General features: G+C 37.7%; 1 protein-coding gene across 2 annotated transcripts in view; it reads right to left on the minus strand.

The window, feature by feature from the left end:
- The window catches only part of helz (helicase with zinc finger), a 49406-nt gene that overhangs the window by 22251 nt on the left and 8878 nt on the right, over positions 1–18277 (minus strand). For both annotated transcript variants that reach the window (XM_085410297.1, XM_085410298.1), the window contains exons 9-18: positions 17580–17687; positions 17088–17229; positions 14333–14488; positions 13850–14120; positions 12251–12377; positions 11889–12101; positions 10572–10702; positions 6095–6274; positions 3780–3881; positions 2416–2594 (exon numbers count right to left, since the gene is read on the minus strand). In XM_085410297.1, the coding sequence (XP_085266423.1) occupies positions 2416–2594; positions 3780–3881; positions 6095–6274; positions 10572–10702; positions 11889–12101; positions 12251–12377; positions 13850–14120; positions 14333–14488; positions 17088–17229; positions 17580–17687 (1609 nt within the window). The remainder of the gene's footprint in view (positions 1–2415; positions 2595–3779; positions 3882–6094; positions 6275–10571; positions 10703–11888; positions 12102–12250; positions 12378–13849; positions 14121–14332; positions 14489–17087; positions 17230–17579; positions 17688–18277) is intronic.

Consider the following 18277-nt stretch of genomic DNA (forward strand, 5'->3'; position numbering starts at 1 on the left):
CATGCACTTAGAGTTTATTAAGCAGTGGAGGGAAATTTAATTATCATGGAGTGCTGATTACCATAACATGTGAAATTAAAAGCATGTATAAGACAAAAAACATTGGCTGTTTGTCCCGTTATAAAACCAAAAAAGGGACGAAAAGGCCTTAAGATGAATAATTTCCTTATTATACACTCAATATTTTGCTATGCAAAGAGCAAACATGTTAGAATAACAAATATAAAGTTATGTGCATGTCAATTGACTTATAATACTCAAAAATGAGAACATTTTCTCAGGCAGATGAGTAGAGATTAGTTGCGGTGTGAGAGGGAAGAAAAGATAGTCTTTATGAGCATCAGATGGTCAGAAGCACAAATGAATTTATATGGTGCTTACCACTGCACTTTGGAAATGCCTCAGAGAAATTATTCACAAATTCATTTGTTGCAGCCATCAGTCTCTGGGCTAATAATTGAAGTTTTTGAATTTGCACAAAACCGTAGTAAGGGAAAGAAGGAGAGTAGGGTAATAAGGAGAGGTGAAAGAGATCAGAGGCACAGAACTGCAGAAATTATTTGGTAGAGAGATTACTCTTCAATAATAAATGACAATTTCTTCTACTCACACGCCCAGTCTCGCACACTCCCCCTTTTAGTCTTTTTTTTTTTTTTTGGCTCTTTTCACACTGTAAAAGTGATTTGAAAAGTGTGCAAGTGTGAAAGGGTCTTGGAGTGCGTAACTAAACCTACAACACAAGCTTTGTAACGAAGCTCTGAAAGCTGTGTGGAACTCCCCCATCAGAAGGACAGTTTCTGATCATCTACTTGAATGTGATCTCAAGGAAGGGGAAACAGCATTTCCTGACATCCATGAACTTCAGTCAGTCATTGACTGCAAAGGCTTTTGCCACCAATTACTAAAATACCCCCTATATTTAAAATTATGCTAGATTGTCCATCGTTTCTTTGCATCTGAAACTTGAGGAATGTGTATAAATAATAGTTGTAATTGCTGAATGGTTAATGCAATACTTTTGTTGAATGTCTGCCCTTCAAGCACATCAGTGGTTTGATTTACAATCCACTTGGGTGGTGGATTTTAAATCACAGAAGGAAAGTTGCAAGAAAAAGAAATACAAATCCAACTTCAGTTAGTTATGGGCCTAACTGTATATAGAACTTTGCACAGTAGAGAAAAGTAATGCATCCAGGCAAAAACATGCTGTGAGGGCTGCACAAATTAGTAGAAGCAAAGAATGTCTGTTTTCGCTGGGAATGGGATTTTTGCATATCATAATAACAAAAATTTGTTAAGATATATAAAGGCATGCTAAACAATACATGCACAATGTCTACATGCCAAATCCCATACCTAGACCATGAAAAAAAAAGCAAAGTCATCAAGCCAAACATAAAAGCCTAAACATCATCTTTCGGGGGACCTGTGTTTTGGGTGCGAGATTTGTTATCGCTACTTAGAAGACTTGCTGGCTCCCAAGTGTCTCGTTTCCTGGAGATTTTCATCACCATCAACCAACAGGAGAACAGGACAGATGAAACGTGGGGAGGAGGGCTAATGATGTAAAGTACATTAGAAACAGGCAGATGGTGTTTCCAAGCAACCGACAAAGCCCCCTCCGCTGACACATTAGTGTCGGTTATTAGCCTGCACTGACAAATTGGTTTGTTTTCCATGTCTTTTACATAACTTAAATGAGTTCCAACCCTCTATAAATGGTGGGCCCCTACCAGCAATGGTTGTCAGAGTCAGTGGGGATGACCAAAGAACAGGAAATGAGAGTGACTGTGTTCTGTTTGCATACATTTACAAGCCTTTAAAAAAGTGTGCACACGCATGCTCACGTGCTGCAAGACATTTTAGAACATACTAGAAAACTCATTTATTAAATTGCTGAAATTATGGTTTAACCATTCTGGGAATTCGAGCAATTTTTTGTTGTTGTCGTTTTTTACCGTTTCTCAATGATGGGTTTGTATCTTGAACCCATCCGCTGGAACGTTAAGACAATATAATTACACTGCAAGCAAGACGCAAGTAGGCAAACTTCTTCATGGTACTCGTGCACGGGAGAGAACCGGACAAACGCCGTTCCTTCGCTTGGCCCCAGTTGCTCTCGTCCGTTCTCCCGATACAAATCTAACACTCAGCCTCAATTATTTAATCAGCAATGCAAAAAACAAGAACAATCCTGAGTTAAATTAAGCCCCATCTCACACACAAACCACACTTCAGCATTCATTCAGCATGTATGTCTGATATATAATGTGTCAGCTACTCTGGCTGGCAAGTTTAATCCAAGTGCAAATACTGGTATGCCAAATAAAAGCTGCTGAGAACAATGGCTGCCTCAACCAATAGGTCAGCGTGACTTAATGGTTTTTTTTGTTTGTTTGTTTTCATACGACTTACCAGGCTCCAAGTCAAGCTGGCAGAGGTACTGGGAGGTGCTGAGGGTGACCACCACCACGCGGTGCCTGAGGATGTCCTCCCTTGTGGGCATCTGGAAAGTGATGTGTGTGCTGGAGATGAGACAGTACTGCTGGACCACTGGGTGGACCGTCTTCACCCAGCGGTTCCTGAAGTATACCCTGGAGTGAGCAAAGAAAGCAGAAAGATCAAGAGTTACAATCACAAAAAGCAAATACTCAAGTCTCAGTGTGAATGAAACTGTTAATTTTCATTTAATTTTATATGTTTTGTCTCACTTAAAAGCAGATAGACTGGAAATGCTTGTAAAAATGCATGACTGCACATGATATCTGATGTGCACCTCAGACTGAGCGCAATCTTATCCACACAGAAGGCTGCCAAGAGCAGACCCTTTGGACATACTTTCTGCAGTGGTGCACTTTCAACTCTGCCCCTAAATATTCAAATAACTTCTGTATTGACTGAGTTCACTCAAAGCAGACAAGTGGACCCAAGAGGAGGAGGCTCCAATGCTTATGGAGGAATTACACTGGAAGCTCTAGAAATCAGACCGACTGCTCATGTGAAACAAGTCATTTGATTGCCCATATGGTCTCCAGGCTTGTGTGTGAAAACACAAACACACAGCCTAACCCCAGCCTGGTCAAGGAACACACTGATTCCATGTCTTTGGTGACTTCTGGCACTGCTGAAATGTGATTAGAAGTCAATGATGCAGTATAAGGAAGCTGTCAGTATCTTTGAGTGTATATCTGCTGTCTTAAGGAGTAGTTCGAAAAGCCGGAATGTTCATGAGGTCAAATCCCTCAAGTCAACAAACGTCTGCTTGTTACCACTGCAGGGCAGAAAAAAACAAAACAACCCACGTACATGGATGTATAACTCTGACTATGTGCCCAATAACATTCATCTAGTTAATGTCTAGTTGAGTTTTTATTGATGCTATCCAGCTAGAATGGTCTTTGCTGACATATAGGGCAAAAGGTAGAAATACCAGTCATTTTAGAAACACTTATCACTTCTGTAAAAAACACCCAACCCAAAGTATGTAAACTACAGAGATGTGTAATACATTACTAAAACTGTTTTTATTTATTTACCAAGAAGATGAACACCTGTACCTGACAGGTTTTTCTCAGCATCTACAAACACTAGCTTATGTGGTATTATTTTACAACATAAAATTGCAAAGAGACTTAAACACTTTAAAATCCAATATATAATGCTCCCCCCGGGGCACTACAGCACGTTTTATCTACTGTACATACTACATGCTACAAAACAAAACGAGAAGCTTGTTTTGCCCCTCAGCCATCTCTTGTTCCGTAGGCGTGTTTCTTTACCTGAGAGGTCTGGCATGCTGATTGCCTGCTTCAAAATAAGGATGAAGGTAGTCCTTAATGTAAAGGTCAGCCGCACTGTTGGAGTGGGTGCAGATCAGGACCCTGTAGAGACAAAAGACAAACAACTGTAGGCATGAATCATCATACGCAGTTGCTGAAACACTGTATCGATATCTTCCAAAACCAGCAGCAAGAATAAATTATTACCAGGGTACAGTGGCACATAAACTACCTTAAGAAATGGTTTCACTTCATAAGTTTTTTAATAAAAAGTTTATAATGAAGTTGCATGGGTTTTTTTTTTTTTTAAATAACAAAACAGTGGTTGTGAATCCTATCAGTTCATTTTGATTAATAGCACTTGGCTTTCCCAAAAACATAGTATAACATTATTTTTGTATATCTATACCTTATCTATAATATTTCATGATTAAACTGCATTCACTAATGCTATACAAATACAGAAATATAAGGAATAAAGAAAAGGGATTTATTTCATCTCTATACCATTCTATTTTCAGTAGAAACCTTAAAAAGTAAACTGATATTAGTATCCGGGACAGCAAACCCAGAGCTGTTCACCCTGACAGCAGTAACAACTCCTGTTCATAATTACACTTTTAAACATTCATGCAGCATCACAGCTAAAGATGTACAGAGAAAGCTTCCAATATTAAATACGGTAATTCACATCTTGAGCACACCTGACCAGGGTCGATATACGGTCTTGTTAACGTTTTTAAAAATATGGTGAGCCAGAAGCACTAATCCATGGGCTCACCTCCCCTTGTCATAGCTTTTAAAATATCTATAATTCATCTTAACCACAGAATATTAAATGTATTCAGAGTGAATTGAGGAATGAATATTATATTGCTACACATTTTCCAAGGCTGTTTTCTCTCTTGCATTACACATACACATCCTGGTCTTTCTTATTAAAAACCAAAATGGTAACTTTTGTTAGGGGACACTGTCCGAGATATTACATTCATTTTTTATAAAGACCAGGGAACCATTTATGTGCTTGTGCTACATCGGTTTGCTTCTAACACGGGAAATTGCAAAGTTTCCTGTGGGTATCTACACAGGGAGGGAGCTTACTAATGATGAAAAATGCCAATGGAAGAAAATCATACACTGTTTTGTTGTTATACAACACTGTGTGGGCCACTGAAGTGACATAGCTTGATTGATCACAATATAGTTGGCACGCACTTCCATTCTGGCCCTGAAAATGTGTTGCAATCAGACTAACCATGTGCATCAACCACACATTGACACAAATTCGTCCAAATGACCAGCAGAGTTTGTCTTCAAGTGATATGGCCTAGACAATACAAACCATAGACAACTACACAGCACAACACAGGCTCCAACACACGCACAGACACACACCACAGTTTGACACTTTATAGCACTGTGATTTCTCAACTTTAAGATCAAGGTTGCTGACTATATTTATATGATGGTGATTGAAACCATTTATTTGTACTATTTCACTAATGTTTATCAAGTTTGTCTTTTAACCAGTGATGAAGCAGAGGAAACTTACTCAATGACAAAAAAACAAAACAAAGATTAAACGTAAGATGTAGGGAAAAAAAGTTCTCATATTTCATTGTTAAAACATCATTTAGTTTGCAATTTTGTAAATTACACCAGTGCCTGCTTTTATAAATTGCTCTGCTGTACCGAATACAAAAAAAGATATTTTATTCATTTGTATATTCATTTAGCTGTGCCTTTAATTATGCACCATTCGTCTTAGGTTAATTTTACTGACAGATGTGATAGTATTTCTATAATTTCACAGTGAAAGTGGAGTAAAAATACAGTCCTGCTGTGTTATTCAAATTATAGCCTCCTTATCTTAGCTTTAAGTATTACAAAACTTGACTTTATATGTAAAATGCAGTACTTGGGCTTTTTACAGTTTACTACTCAATCATCAGGCGGTTACTGCTGGTATGGCAACCAATGTAATACCTTATGTTATTAGTTATGAATCATTTAGTTAATGTAAGTCAAATGTTATTGAAAACTAGCGACTATCTACTTGGCACTTCACAACTACAGTTTGAAACAAAAAAAAGTGCTCCATCTATCATTGTAAACATTACATTTAGAACTTCATAAACATTCATTCACAAATACAAAAGAAGCTGAGAGTATATCAGGGATCTGGGGTGGGCGGAATCCTATCTGTTAAAAATAATTCAATGTATCTTAAAAAATTAACATGCAAACAAACAGAGAAGAAGATCAAACGATCACAAACCACAAACAGAAAAGAAAAGAAAATGATCGCAAACCTGCTGTGGTCTTGGCGGAGGATGTGCTTTACAGCCTGTGCCAGGGTGAAGGTCTTGCCGGTACCATAGGGCCCAATGATAAGAATGGGGGGCAAAGGGATAGAGATGGGTGTGGTGATGGCCAGGATGGCCTCTTTCTGTTTGGCATTCAGACGAGGATCCAACTGCTCATCCCACTGCCTGAGGGCGGAAAGAGGATGGAGGCATTTTTTGATGACCAAATCAACTGTTATTATAAAACATTTCAAACTCAAGCATTCAAGTAAAATACTGCACTATAAACAAAGATTACTTTTGAATATAAAAAGGCAGTATGCCCATGTAATTATTTTGTCTATGTCCCACTAAAAATAATATAAAAAGATCGAATGGAAGATGAGGGGCAGATGAGAAAGGGGGTAAGAAATGTGGGTTTAAATGTTTTCAGTCTCACTGCTACAGCTGTGTCAAAACAAAAAATGAAACACCAGGCCTGCCTTTACAAACATTTGGGAAAGTATGGGTCATTCCAAAGAGCACAATGAATTTTGAGTGTGGTATTGTAATTGGATACCAGAACCTTCATGATATTTTCATGGACAAGCAGCTGCATTCAAGTCTTACATCACCAAGAACAATACAAAGCACCAAAAAGTGTAAAGCACTCCATCGCAACTTCAGCTAGCAGTCTGGGACTGTTATCTCCACATCACCTTCACCAAACTAGAAAGTTTGGCAGAGAGGGGATAATTCTATGTGGTTATGTTTTGTTGGGGGGGGGGGGGGGGGGGGGGGGCCTGGGCCCATCAGTTCCATTGAAGGGAATTGATAATGATTCATTTTATTGAAGGGTCTTTTACGTTTCATCATGACTGTGCCCTAGTGCACAAATTAAGGTCCATAAGGCACGGCTAGACCAGTCTGGTGTGAAGGAGCTTGACTGACTTGTGCAAAAAGTGCAGAACTCAACCCTACCAAACACTGTTAGGGTAAACTAGGAACAAAATTGTGAGCCTGGGCTTCTTGTCAAGCATTAGTGTCTGACTTCACAAAGGGGTTTCTGGATGAATGGTCAATAATTCACACAGACAAATTCCAAAATTTTGAGAGCCAACTCAGAAGCAGTTATTGCTGCAAATGGAGATAAATTCCATGCTAATATCTATGGATTAAGAATGGGATATCATAAAACCTCATCTAGTTGTTATGTGCAGGTGACCCAATGTTTGCCCATATCCTACTGAGAATGGAGGGAGAGAAAAAAAGTAGTATCTTTCAGTTTAACTGTTTTTGTCCACTACAGACGACATAATGAATAGGCTGGGTCTCAGGAGGACAGTTACAAGTTTAAAAAGGAAAAACTAAACACCCTGCACATTTCTCTTTTTGATCAATTTGTGTTGTGTTATGAAGTTGACTCATTAGACAAACTAAGACATGCCAATGGCCAGGTCAAATTAAGTCATATATCATGCAAGTTTCACAACTGCATGAAACTAGCTCTCCAGAGGAAACATGGTACGGAACGTGTCTGAATGCATTTCTATGAATGTGCAACAAACATAACTTTTCAAATTCCATGTAGTTTTAGGATGACCAGTAAATATTCACAACTAAGCAGTTGTAATTTGTGTGCTAAACAAGACAGAAAGGTAGGAGAAAATGATTCACATCTGATTTGATACTTGTGAATTACTGTAAATGTAGCATGCGTGCATGTCTCCATGCATCACTATCATCATTATGGTGACTGCATCGTCAAAAGCTGTGAATCCCCCAGAGTCAATTGATTGAACTCCAGCTGAGAGATGCTGTAATTGGGGGAATGAGAGAAATCTCAGCATTTGCACAAGTGTGTGTGCGTAACAAAAAGGGATGCATAACATTAAGGAATATTCTACAAGTTACAAACAGCTTCAACTCTTGAATCCCAACAAGACTTTCTATACAAGCATTTTGTTTTGTTTCCTTCATACCTTACCTTGATATAAATAATTAGGACATGCCAATCGCTGACAGTCAAAGCAGACCATTTATTATAAACCAAAACATCTGACTTATTAAAGGTAAGCAATTTGTAATGGAAAGAAATTTTAAGACCAAGTCAAGGCTCTTTCACTGAAATTCTTTGATTTGGTTCTTAAGCTCAACTGTGCAGAGAGCTTCATGGAATGGCTGATGAGCAGTGACCCTAAAATAATCAAGCACAAAGCAAAGTTTTGATGTGGTTTTATAAAACACAGCGCCATTGGACTCTAGAGAAGTGAAGACATTTTCTGGAGTGAAGAATCACACTCAACGTCTGGTAATCTAGTAAACGGGTCTGGGTTTGGCGGTTGCCAGAAGAACAGTACTTGTCTGATCGCACTTTGCCAAGTGTAAAATATGGTGTAGGGCGGTTTATGGTGTGGAGTTGTTATCAGGAATCGGGCTTAACCCCAATAGTTCCAGTAAAAGAAAGTCCTTATGCTTCAAGAATACAAAGACATTTTGGATAATTTCATGCTTCCAACTTTGTGGGATTAGTTCTAGGATGGCCCTTTCCTAGGGCTGTGCGATATGACCAAAATCTCATATCCCGATATAAGACATCTATCGTCCCGATAACGATATAAATCACAAAAATTTAACATTTTCTGTAAATTCTGTGAATCTCGGGCAGCTCGACTTGCGTGAAGTGTTTCCAGCTGGGCGTCATGTACCTGGAGTCGAATGTTTTAACCGATGCATGACACTATACATTTTTAGACATAAGTTGTACCGTTTTCTTTGAGTATTTATTACACGGCGTGCTGCGGGGAAAAGCCTGTCCTAATGTTTTAGTCTAAGGTTTAATTTTAGCTCCTGACGGCTCTTTTTGCTTCACATCCGTAAACTTATTGCCTATCATCATTTATTGGACTGATGAATGTCGGTTGGAAAAATTTTAGATATCACCCAACCTTTACTACACACCAAAGTCTGCATTTAGTCCTATAAACTCTTACCAAAACTAACTAAAGTTAGCAAGAGGTTAGGGTAAGATGCACAAACAAAAAACAAACAAACAAAAAAAACAACAAAAAAATCAGGTTTAAATGCACCACTAATACACTATTATGGGTTTATTGACACTTTGAGTTAAAAGATAAGAATCAGAACCACTTTACTTGAATGAATTTCTGGACAGATTTTTTTTTAAAAAAAACCCCCAAAAAACCAATTTGTCTAAACTGATAATACACAGTTGTATGTATCAAAATCTAAAATGAATACACCAAGTAATCCCTGTAAGTAACTGACTGAGTGAAGCCTTAAACTATCCGACTTGCAGAACCTTCTCTAGCACCTCCATTAGATGTTTTTAATAACTACTCAGAAATAAACTGTTATAGTTTCATCTTGATTGAACAGTTTGATCATGCTATAGCATCCTGTGAAGTTTCTTTGAAAGTTGTTTTTCTTGAAGGCATGGCTCACACCAATAAATCTTTTTGAATATAGTAGACTTCACCAAAATTCATACGATGCCTTCCTTAAATAAGGAAAGAGCTGCCACATCAACACATCAACGTCTAATATGAGCTCGTTAACTTAAATGCCTGGCTGCAAGTAGTGCTTAATGAACTCATTAGTACAGAGACTTCTAAATTCTAAATTACTGTTAGTTATTAGTTAAGCCAGATTGTGACTGTCTATAACGGGACTCACATAAACGTCAGGCCATACGTTTGAGTAATCAATGCAAAAATCCCGGTAATTCCACAGTTTAGGCAAATGTTTAAAACACAAATACCTACCATAAAGAAAGTGTGCTTTTAAACTAAAGCCAAATTCACCTCTTGCTCCTTCTTTAATCAAAAACCCACGTTTATCCAAATTCCAATTAAAACAAAAATCCACACGAATCCTATTATGGAGCTCAGATAAAGCAGCAGCTATGACAACCACAGGGATTATATTTGACTTTTGCTCTTGTCAATAAAGATTACTGTCTCACTTCCCTCACCTGTCACCAGAGAAATTTAAAGCTTAGGCAGCTGTGAGCATTTCCAAATTGCTAAAAGTAGGAGAAGTCTTCATTTAACTTTTGATTTGGTGTGGTGACCCCTCTGTGAGAGTATCTGTCAAACTATAAGGATGTGGACGTATTAAAAGAGTTATAATAAATGTGTTTAGGATTAGTTGCATCTGAAAGCAAAAGCTGCATGCAAATATCTTCCCTCACTTTTAAACGTAAACGTTTAAACATCTACTTTTAAAAGTAGATGCAGCCTTTACTATATCAAATATCTGCCAGTCATATCCTCAGTATAAAAGCAACATAAAGCAGCATGCCATGTGTACAAAGTAAAATTTCCTTTGATCCCAATTATTTATTATTTATATGTAACTTTTGTGTCTCTGAGTTCCCACTGATTTAATTTTAGTGCCTTAACAATCAATGCATTATCATAAAAATGAATGCATCAAGTGTGTTCTTATGTGTGTGACATTGTGTACATGGTGGAGTACACACCTGTTGGGACTCCAGGGGATAGTAGGGACAAGGCTAACATCAGGGAAAAGGATAGTATTATCTTTGATGCGATCCAGGGCATAATGCATCTCACAGAGTGGCAGTCTGTTCAGCTGGAACTGGAGCTCCACCTGGCAGACACAACACAGAGAGCTTGTTTATCAACACAATTGTCTATATCCATCCATGCCAAGAAATCATACAAAATTTTAAAACAAAAATAAAGATAATTCCATTCAATTCATTCATTCATTAAGGTATTTGTGTGCATCTTTTGGTTTAAAGCTTGTGCTCATGATTCTCTTTCATGATGTGAATTTACTTTTTTTTTTACTAAAATAATTTATTTTATGCAAGCAATGAATTGCATCACATTGCAAAGTCTGCATCTGTGAGAACATTTTAAATATTAATATACACAAGTGCTCAGATAAAATGACCATCTAAACCAACAAATCAAGCCCACAAGCTGTGCAGTTGCTATGGAGCTGGATATTCTTGTCCATTCAAAACTAAGATTTAACTAAAATTCGCTGTATCCCATTCTCTTAATCCTCTCAAAAATTGCTAAACCTTGGAAGAAAGCCACCTGCAACACTTATGACTGAGCAAGTCTAATTAACAGTCTGAAAAGACATGCTTGCGCTGCACTATATATCCACTTTTTATTAGCCAAATGAAAACATCTAAAACCATTTACAAAAAAAACAACAACCAAAAAACCCCCCAAAAAAACATGAAAGCTTAAGCATGAAATAAACAATGAGTACAAGAGTACAGAAAGTCAGAGACATTCAAGAGCTCAAAGGCTGTGTGGAATAAGAACCCACAGAGGAGACAGGGTAATAGAATTGTAGCACATGAAGGCAGGAGAAGCATATGCAGAAGAAAAGAAGATTATGCTCCCACAGTGATAGAATGAGGAGTTGTTTTGATAACCATTAACACAGTGTCTTGTTTCCCCTGACTACATTCAGGCTTGGGGGGAACAAGCAAAATAACAAGCTGAGGCTGGTGAAGATAGCATTATTGCAAAAATAAATTTCCAAAACAATTCCATCAGTGTTGACATGGATGCACAACACAGACACATTTTTCCTTGAAACCTCTGCAATCATTTGCGAAAACTATAATTAAGCAGTGAACCTTTCATTCAAATTTTCAAGGTTAGAAAATCCACATGACAAGAATGATGTTCTCAGGCTGCATGTGGGAAAAAAGTATGCTTTATAAGAGAGCATTTACCAGCCCTCACCAAACCTTATTTAATGTAGGTGATGCCACATGTCTAAGCACATGAAGTGTGGTTCACCATACCTGTAGTTCTCTGTCAGGCTGCAGCCCGAGTTCCTCACAGCAGTGCTTGCAGATCCTTAGGAAGATGTAATCCTTAGTCTTCTCCTCAATCACAGCCTCATAAACACGCTCTTTAACTCCAGGAGGCGGCTGGCTGTTGATCGCTTCACGGCCCAAAGGTAGCAGCAGAACTGAATTTACCTTGGTCATCACTAGCCGCCCAGCCAGTGTGTCCTGGTGTTCAAAACAGAAATCACTGTTCAAGATAGCTAGCTTACAGATGTTCTTGGTATATAGTGCCACTAAGTAGTACTCTGAGTGAAACGGCAAAAAAACAAGGTGGAAAGCAGTATGGTAGCTGAAATTAGAGTTAGACAACTTACCTCAGAAAGTGTTTCGTTGAGTTTGAAACGTGCAAAAAGCTGTCCATTCTGAGCATACTTTGCTCCAACAGAAATGCCAGTCAGCATAAAGCTAGTGACGAGCTGCAGGTTCACCTTGATGTTAAACCTGTGGGACAAACATAGACATGGGTTGCACACTTTTATCCTGAATAGTCCATTTAAAAAGCAAAAACAAAATAAACCCCCCAAAATGACAAAAGCCATTATACTGAAAAACATATTAATCAAATATATCATTGTCATAATGAATGCTGTGGTGAATTTAACATTTAGAGAAAACAAAACTGGAACTGTTTTGTTTCACCCGTTTTGTTTTATGAATATACAATTTTGCAATATATTCACATAATTATGTGATGTTTAAAACCATCTAAACATCAGAGTACAAGGCCAACTAAATACATCACCAAAAAACATTCAAGAAGGTTCTTGAACGAAAAACATTGGCACAAAATGTATCCATGCACATGTTTATTGAAATTCAAGGTCTTTTGGGAAAAAGAAAAAGGAAAAGAAAAAAAGTTCAGTTCTGGATTGTTTATGAGTGACTCTGACATGATGAAACAAGAACTAATATTATGTGATGAACTTGTGACAGATAATTGACACATAGTGTATTAGCAAAACAGTGATGTTACACAACCAAACGGAGTCTTAGAAGGTTATTTTTATGATTTTTACATTAGTTATTTTGCTGGATAATCAAACAGGGCAAAAACTCTGCACTGGTTCTATTTGCTCAATTTTTATTTCTAGATAATCAGCTGATGTCTTTTGCCTCCCAGGTACAAGGAATGTGCCTCTCTCAAAACTGAAGAAATGTCTCCAGATAAAACTGAATGACCCAAGCATGTGAACCTGGCAAAAAAACCCAGATTACTTCAAAGAGATTATTCATATGGAGTTTGAAAATACTGGAGATTAAAAGCCCTTTGAATATGAGCCATAACAACAGAAAGGCACCCACTATTCAAACGACACAGTCTTGAAACTCAGTGTTTTAAATGGCTATTATGTCCTGTGTGCTATGGATGGTCTACTGTACTTGTTTCACTGAATGAGGGTTTACACTGCGTTTCAACTTACCAGCAGTGTGCTTATTTCAGCTGGCAAACAAAGGGTAAACCAGTTTCTTTTCAGCTACCTCAAAGCCGTTATTAAACGGCACTAGCACTTTTAGTAAAGCTGTCTGTGAGAAACACACCCTCCCTCTCACACATGCATAGAGCAAGCATATAGTAAAGGTTAAGTCTGACACCTTGTGGTGGTTTGCCATTTAATAGCAAAAGACTTGATAGTGCCCAGAATTTAGAAAAAAGAATCTATATTGGTATATACATTTCTTTTTAATATATTTTGTACATTTAGGCAGTGCATTTGTAATATATATGGGAACATTAGTGCATAATATGGTATAAAACTTGCTGTTCTGTACTTTTAGATACTGTGTCGCATTTGATTTTATTCATGTGTAAAATAAACTTTCCAATCAAAGTTTTATGTTCAAATTTCATATAAATGTTTTTTTATTTGCACTGTACAGCAGAATTAAGAAACCTTCAATATGTATGTACTCACTTGCTAACTTCTTTGTACTGTGCAATCTCTTCTATGTAGAGCAGATCGTGCAGTCGGGCCTGGTAGTTGTCTTTGGTCAGAGTCTTGTCAAGGACTGACTGGGTGAAGAGCTGGTCAGCTGATAGAGGTATCTGATAGCGGGAAAGGAGGCTGCGCTCCAGTTCAGCCATCGTCTCATTGGGACTGAATTCAACAATGGTTTTACAGGATGAGTCCCAGCGTTTCGCAGTCATCAAGAGTTGCTGTCTGGCTGCCAACAGGTGCTCCAAGTCTAGAGAACAAAGAACAGCAAAATGGGTCAAAGCATTAATTGCTACTTTTTTGCGACTTAAAAAAAAAAAAAAAAAAAAAAAAAATCTGGAAATTTTTTATCCAGGTATCATCTTTAAACACAAAACTATCTGAAGTAAAACTTTATCAGATATACACACTAATAAGAGGCAACAGACTTTTCTATGCATTGATGCTCGTTTTAAAGCATACCTTCAATAGAGGCAGCATCCACCATGATCCGCTGCATTAGCACAGGTTCTGAACCAAAGTCAAAAACAATGGTCTGTCGGAAGGTACCAAAGATCTCTGTGCTGAAACCCACTGCAACCTTGTAGACACAGTGGTCCAGGCCATTGTCTGCTGCCACTGTGAGAAGAGGAAACGTTTAAGTACATTTGAACTAGCACTCCACTGTGCTGTAAAAAGAAAGAGCTAACCACATAAATTTAATATATACATTTAACACGAGGAATACATATTATGCACCACTGATATACAGTCTCTACCAATGTTTTAAAATATAGATATTTTTGGAGGTCAAAGCCCCCACAACAACTACATAAGTAGAACAGCATGGTAAAAGTTGCCTAAGGAGGCAGACTGAGAATCCAAGGAGTACACAAACACAGCAAAGTGATCACGCTAACAAGAACAACCAGACTTTTTGAATATTTGAATCTTCACTGTCAGAGATATCCCCCACACAATACACACAATTTTACCCGAGGTTGTCAGCTAGCAAGCCTCTGGTCTATGAAAAAAAACAACAACAAGCAAACACAAAAAACAACTCAGAGCCATACAGACCTAGGGGTGCAACCTGGCTAGTCAGCTAATGGAATTTAGCAATGCTGGGAACTTTGTTTACAATTTCTTGTACATGTACTCTTCTGATTAAGAACTTCACTATTTGTCCATTTGCACTGTTACTAAACCACAATAATTAAAAGAACAGACAGTTTGGCATATTCAAGTTTAGAAGTCAATAAAAATAAACAAAGATAAATGAAATGATTTTTGCTTGTTAATTTAGAAGTTTTGAAATATTAGAAAATCTAAATGAAACTTTTTGGACTTCTCCATGTTTAAGCTTGTCAATACCTATAAAAGGACTAATAGTTTATATAATATGGAAATCTTGTGGTAGCTCTGTCACACAAGGCATTGACTAATGTATGTACAGTGCTAGTATTTGCCCCCTTCCTTATCCTTCTATTTTTGCATATTTGTCAGAGGTTTCAGACTAAACAAATTTTGTATTGCATCCAAAAAAAAAAAAAAAAAAAAAAAAAAAAAAAAAAATGCAATTAATGACTATGTGGAAAAGTAATTGGGATCTAAAGCTAATAACTGGCTGTTGGCAATCAAGCTCTTGCGGTAACTGCAAATGAGTCTTTTATATCACACTGGAGGAATTCTGGCCCACTCAAAGATCCTTCATTAATCCTTTACAAGAAATTACATTGCCATGGCAGCTTCAACACAGCCATAAGACCACAAATCACAAACAGCAAAACAATAGTAATAATTCCTATAAGTTGACATTATACAAATAAATAAAACAGCCAATAAGTAATGCGCAAATATGCAAACGTGGATAAAAATCATATCATCATTATGCATCAAACTGCTTCATAGCAGCTGGTATAAAGGACCTCCTGAGGTGCTCAGACTTGCACTTAGGTGCAGTCAGTTTTTGAAGGTTCTACTATTGATAACCTGCAGGGCATGGAGTAAGTATGCAGGCTTGATCTTAACTGATTCCAACTTCAAAAGTCTTTTTCTCTCCACCACCTGCTGGACTGCCTAAAGTTTACACCCAACTATAGAGTCACCCTTCTTTACAGGTTTGTCAACTCTGCTCCCCAGCAGACCGCATCAAAAAAAACAGAGCACTGGCCACCACTGTAGAGTAGACACTGCGCAAGAAGGGCTGGCAGATGTTGAATGCCCTTAGCATCTTTAGGGAATAAAGCCATCTTTGTCCCTGATTACTGTACACTGCCTCCATGTAGCTCTTCCAGTCCAACTTACTGTTGAGCTGCACACCACGGTATCTGTAGCTGCACACCACTGGAGACACTGTTCTGCAGACGCATAAATTATAGTCTTCAAGACAGATAGTCCAATCACCATAAAACCACTAAGGGATTCCCCTGCACTACCTTCTCCTTCTCACCTAATAGCCAAGATTGGATTTATCCAAGACAATCCAAAAATGTGATGTCAAAAGTCTGCATGCCACTGAATGGCTGGTCAGTGTTGTCACTTGGCGATTCATGAGACTGCATCGTTCACGAAAATTACAAGCAGCATTTTTGAAACATGTCAATGAGGAAAATATATTTTTTTAAAACAACAACAGGAAAAAAAAAACCAAAAAACCCACAACATCGTTTTTTTTTTTTTTTTTGCCCTTTTCCCTGGATTCAGTCGACATGACTCGAGACTGTTGGAAAGTCATAGATGGAGCAACTGGTAGAAGAGGAGGGGGAAGAGGCAACTGAGGAAATTATATTGGTGGTTTGGTGAGAGGAGGGAGTGGGGGGGAAAAAAACAAAAAACAAAAAAAAAAAACGCAACGGGGGGTTTGGTCAGCAGTGATTTTCGCCTTGGAACTTTTCCACACAGGACCAGGTGAGTTTGGTTGGCCATTTTTACCTTAATAATTGAAACCATCATTTAAAATAATTAAAATCATCATTTAAAAAGAAAAGAAAAAAAAAAAATCAGCATTTTGTATTTACTTGGGTTATCCTTGTCTAACATTAACATTTTTTGATTATATGAAACATACAAGTTTGACACATATAATTTATACAGACAAAATGGAATCAGAAACCTTATGAAGCTGGAAAAATACATTTGAAAATAAAAATCCCCTGATAGCTCATGTTTGACCATAACACAACACAACACAACACAACATAACATAACATAACATAACATAAAATTTATGACCCACCTGCTGTCTCCTCCCCTGGAGTCCACTCTTGGCAGCCTTTGGGAACACCTTGGAGCCGCTCTCCAGCTGACACGCCTGTGATGAAGAAGTGTGGTCGGTGGGCATCATAGAGGAGAGCAATCCGGTACAGCTTTCTAGGCGGCTGTACAGAGCAATGGGAAGATAATCAGGACTTTCACAAAATTAACAGATGGTTAATATACCAAGTATCCAAGGAGCACAGACTATGGGTTTTGGGATAATTGTAACAACACAATGTGATTCTTTTGTCCTTTTAAACACACACAGAGTGAAAAAAAGAGCAGAGAGTAACCAGTGCAACTGTTAATGACATCAAATGGTGGAAGAACTGTCACATTCAACTGAAAATGAATTAATGTTGATAAATAAACAAAATGTAACTTAACATTGTGCTTAACACATCACCACATACGGCCCTCATGTTCCTCCTCCACAATGACAAATGATCAAACACTCAATGCTTCATCCTACCTTGCACAACAAGGAGAAGACCCAGGAGTGGGAGGATTTTTTGGTGGTGACGGTGACAGACAGGCTAGAGGTGGTCTCTACATTCACTCCTTCTAAACAGTCACTTAGCTAGAAGAAATAAAATACCATGGTTAGTTACATACCATCACAGCTTATTTATTCATAAACCATTTACAGGTCAACGGTTAGCCAATATTTTTGCAAGCCAAGTTAATTTACGCATCAAATATTAATGAAAGCAAAAGTTAGGTATCCCTGACTGTAAGCACACATTAATTAAGAGCTAGATACAGAGTGCCAAATAATATTAAAGGCTTGTGAGTATGTGCTCAGCACTGACACTCCTAAAGAAAACATAATCTTTGATGCATTGTTCTTCTAAAATATCTTAAATGTAGTGGAGGTATTTGAGTGTTTTCCGTAATAAAACAGACTTAAGAAGTGAACTAGAGGGTCACATATCTGTTAATAGCTGTGTTTATACCCAATGGGGGCAAAAAAAAAAAAAAAAAAAAAAAAAAAAAAACCAAACAAACAAAAAAAAAAAAACAACCCTCCATTAGGATATTCAAAGCTTTTGTGTGGATGCATATGTAAATAAGGACCTATGCTGGAAATGTGTAGTAAATTTGAGAGATTTATATTTGAGAGATTTATATAGTAGATATATATAGAAATTGCAGAGGCTTTTAATCAGA

This window comes from Rhamphochromis longiceps, linkage group LG6, assembly GCF_057381845.1.
Source record: "Rhamphochromis longiceps isolate RC_006_pf linkage group LG6, R_longiceps_female_GT1.1, whole genome shotgun sequence".
NCBI lineage: Eukaryota > Metazoa > Chordata > Actinopteri > Cichliformes > Cichlidae > Rhamphochromis > Rhamphochromis longiceps.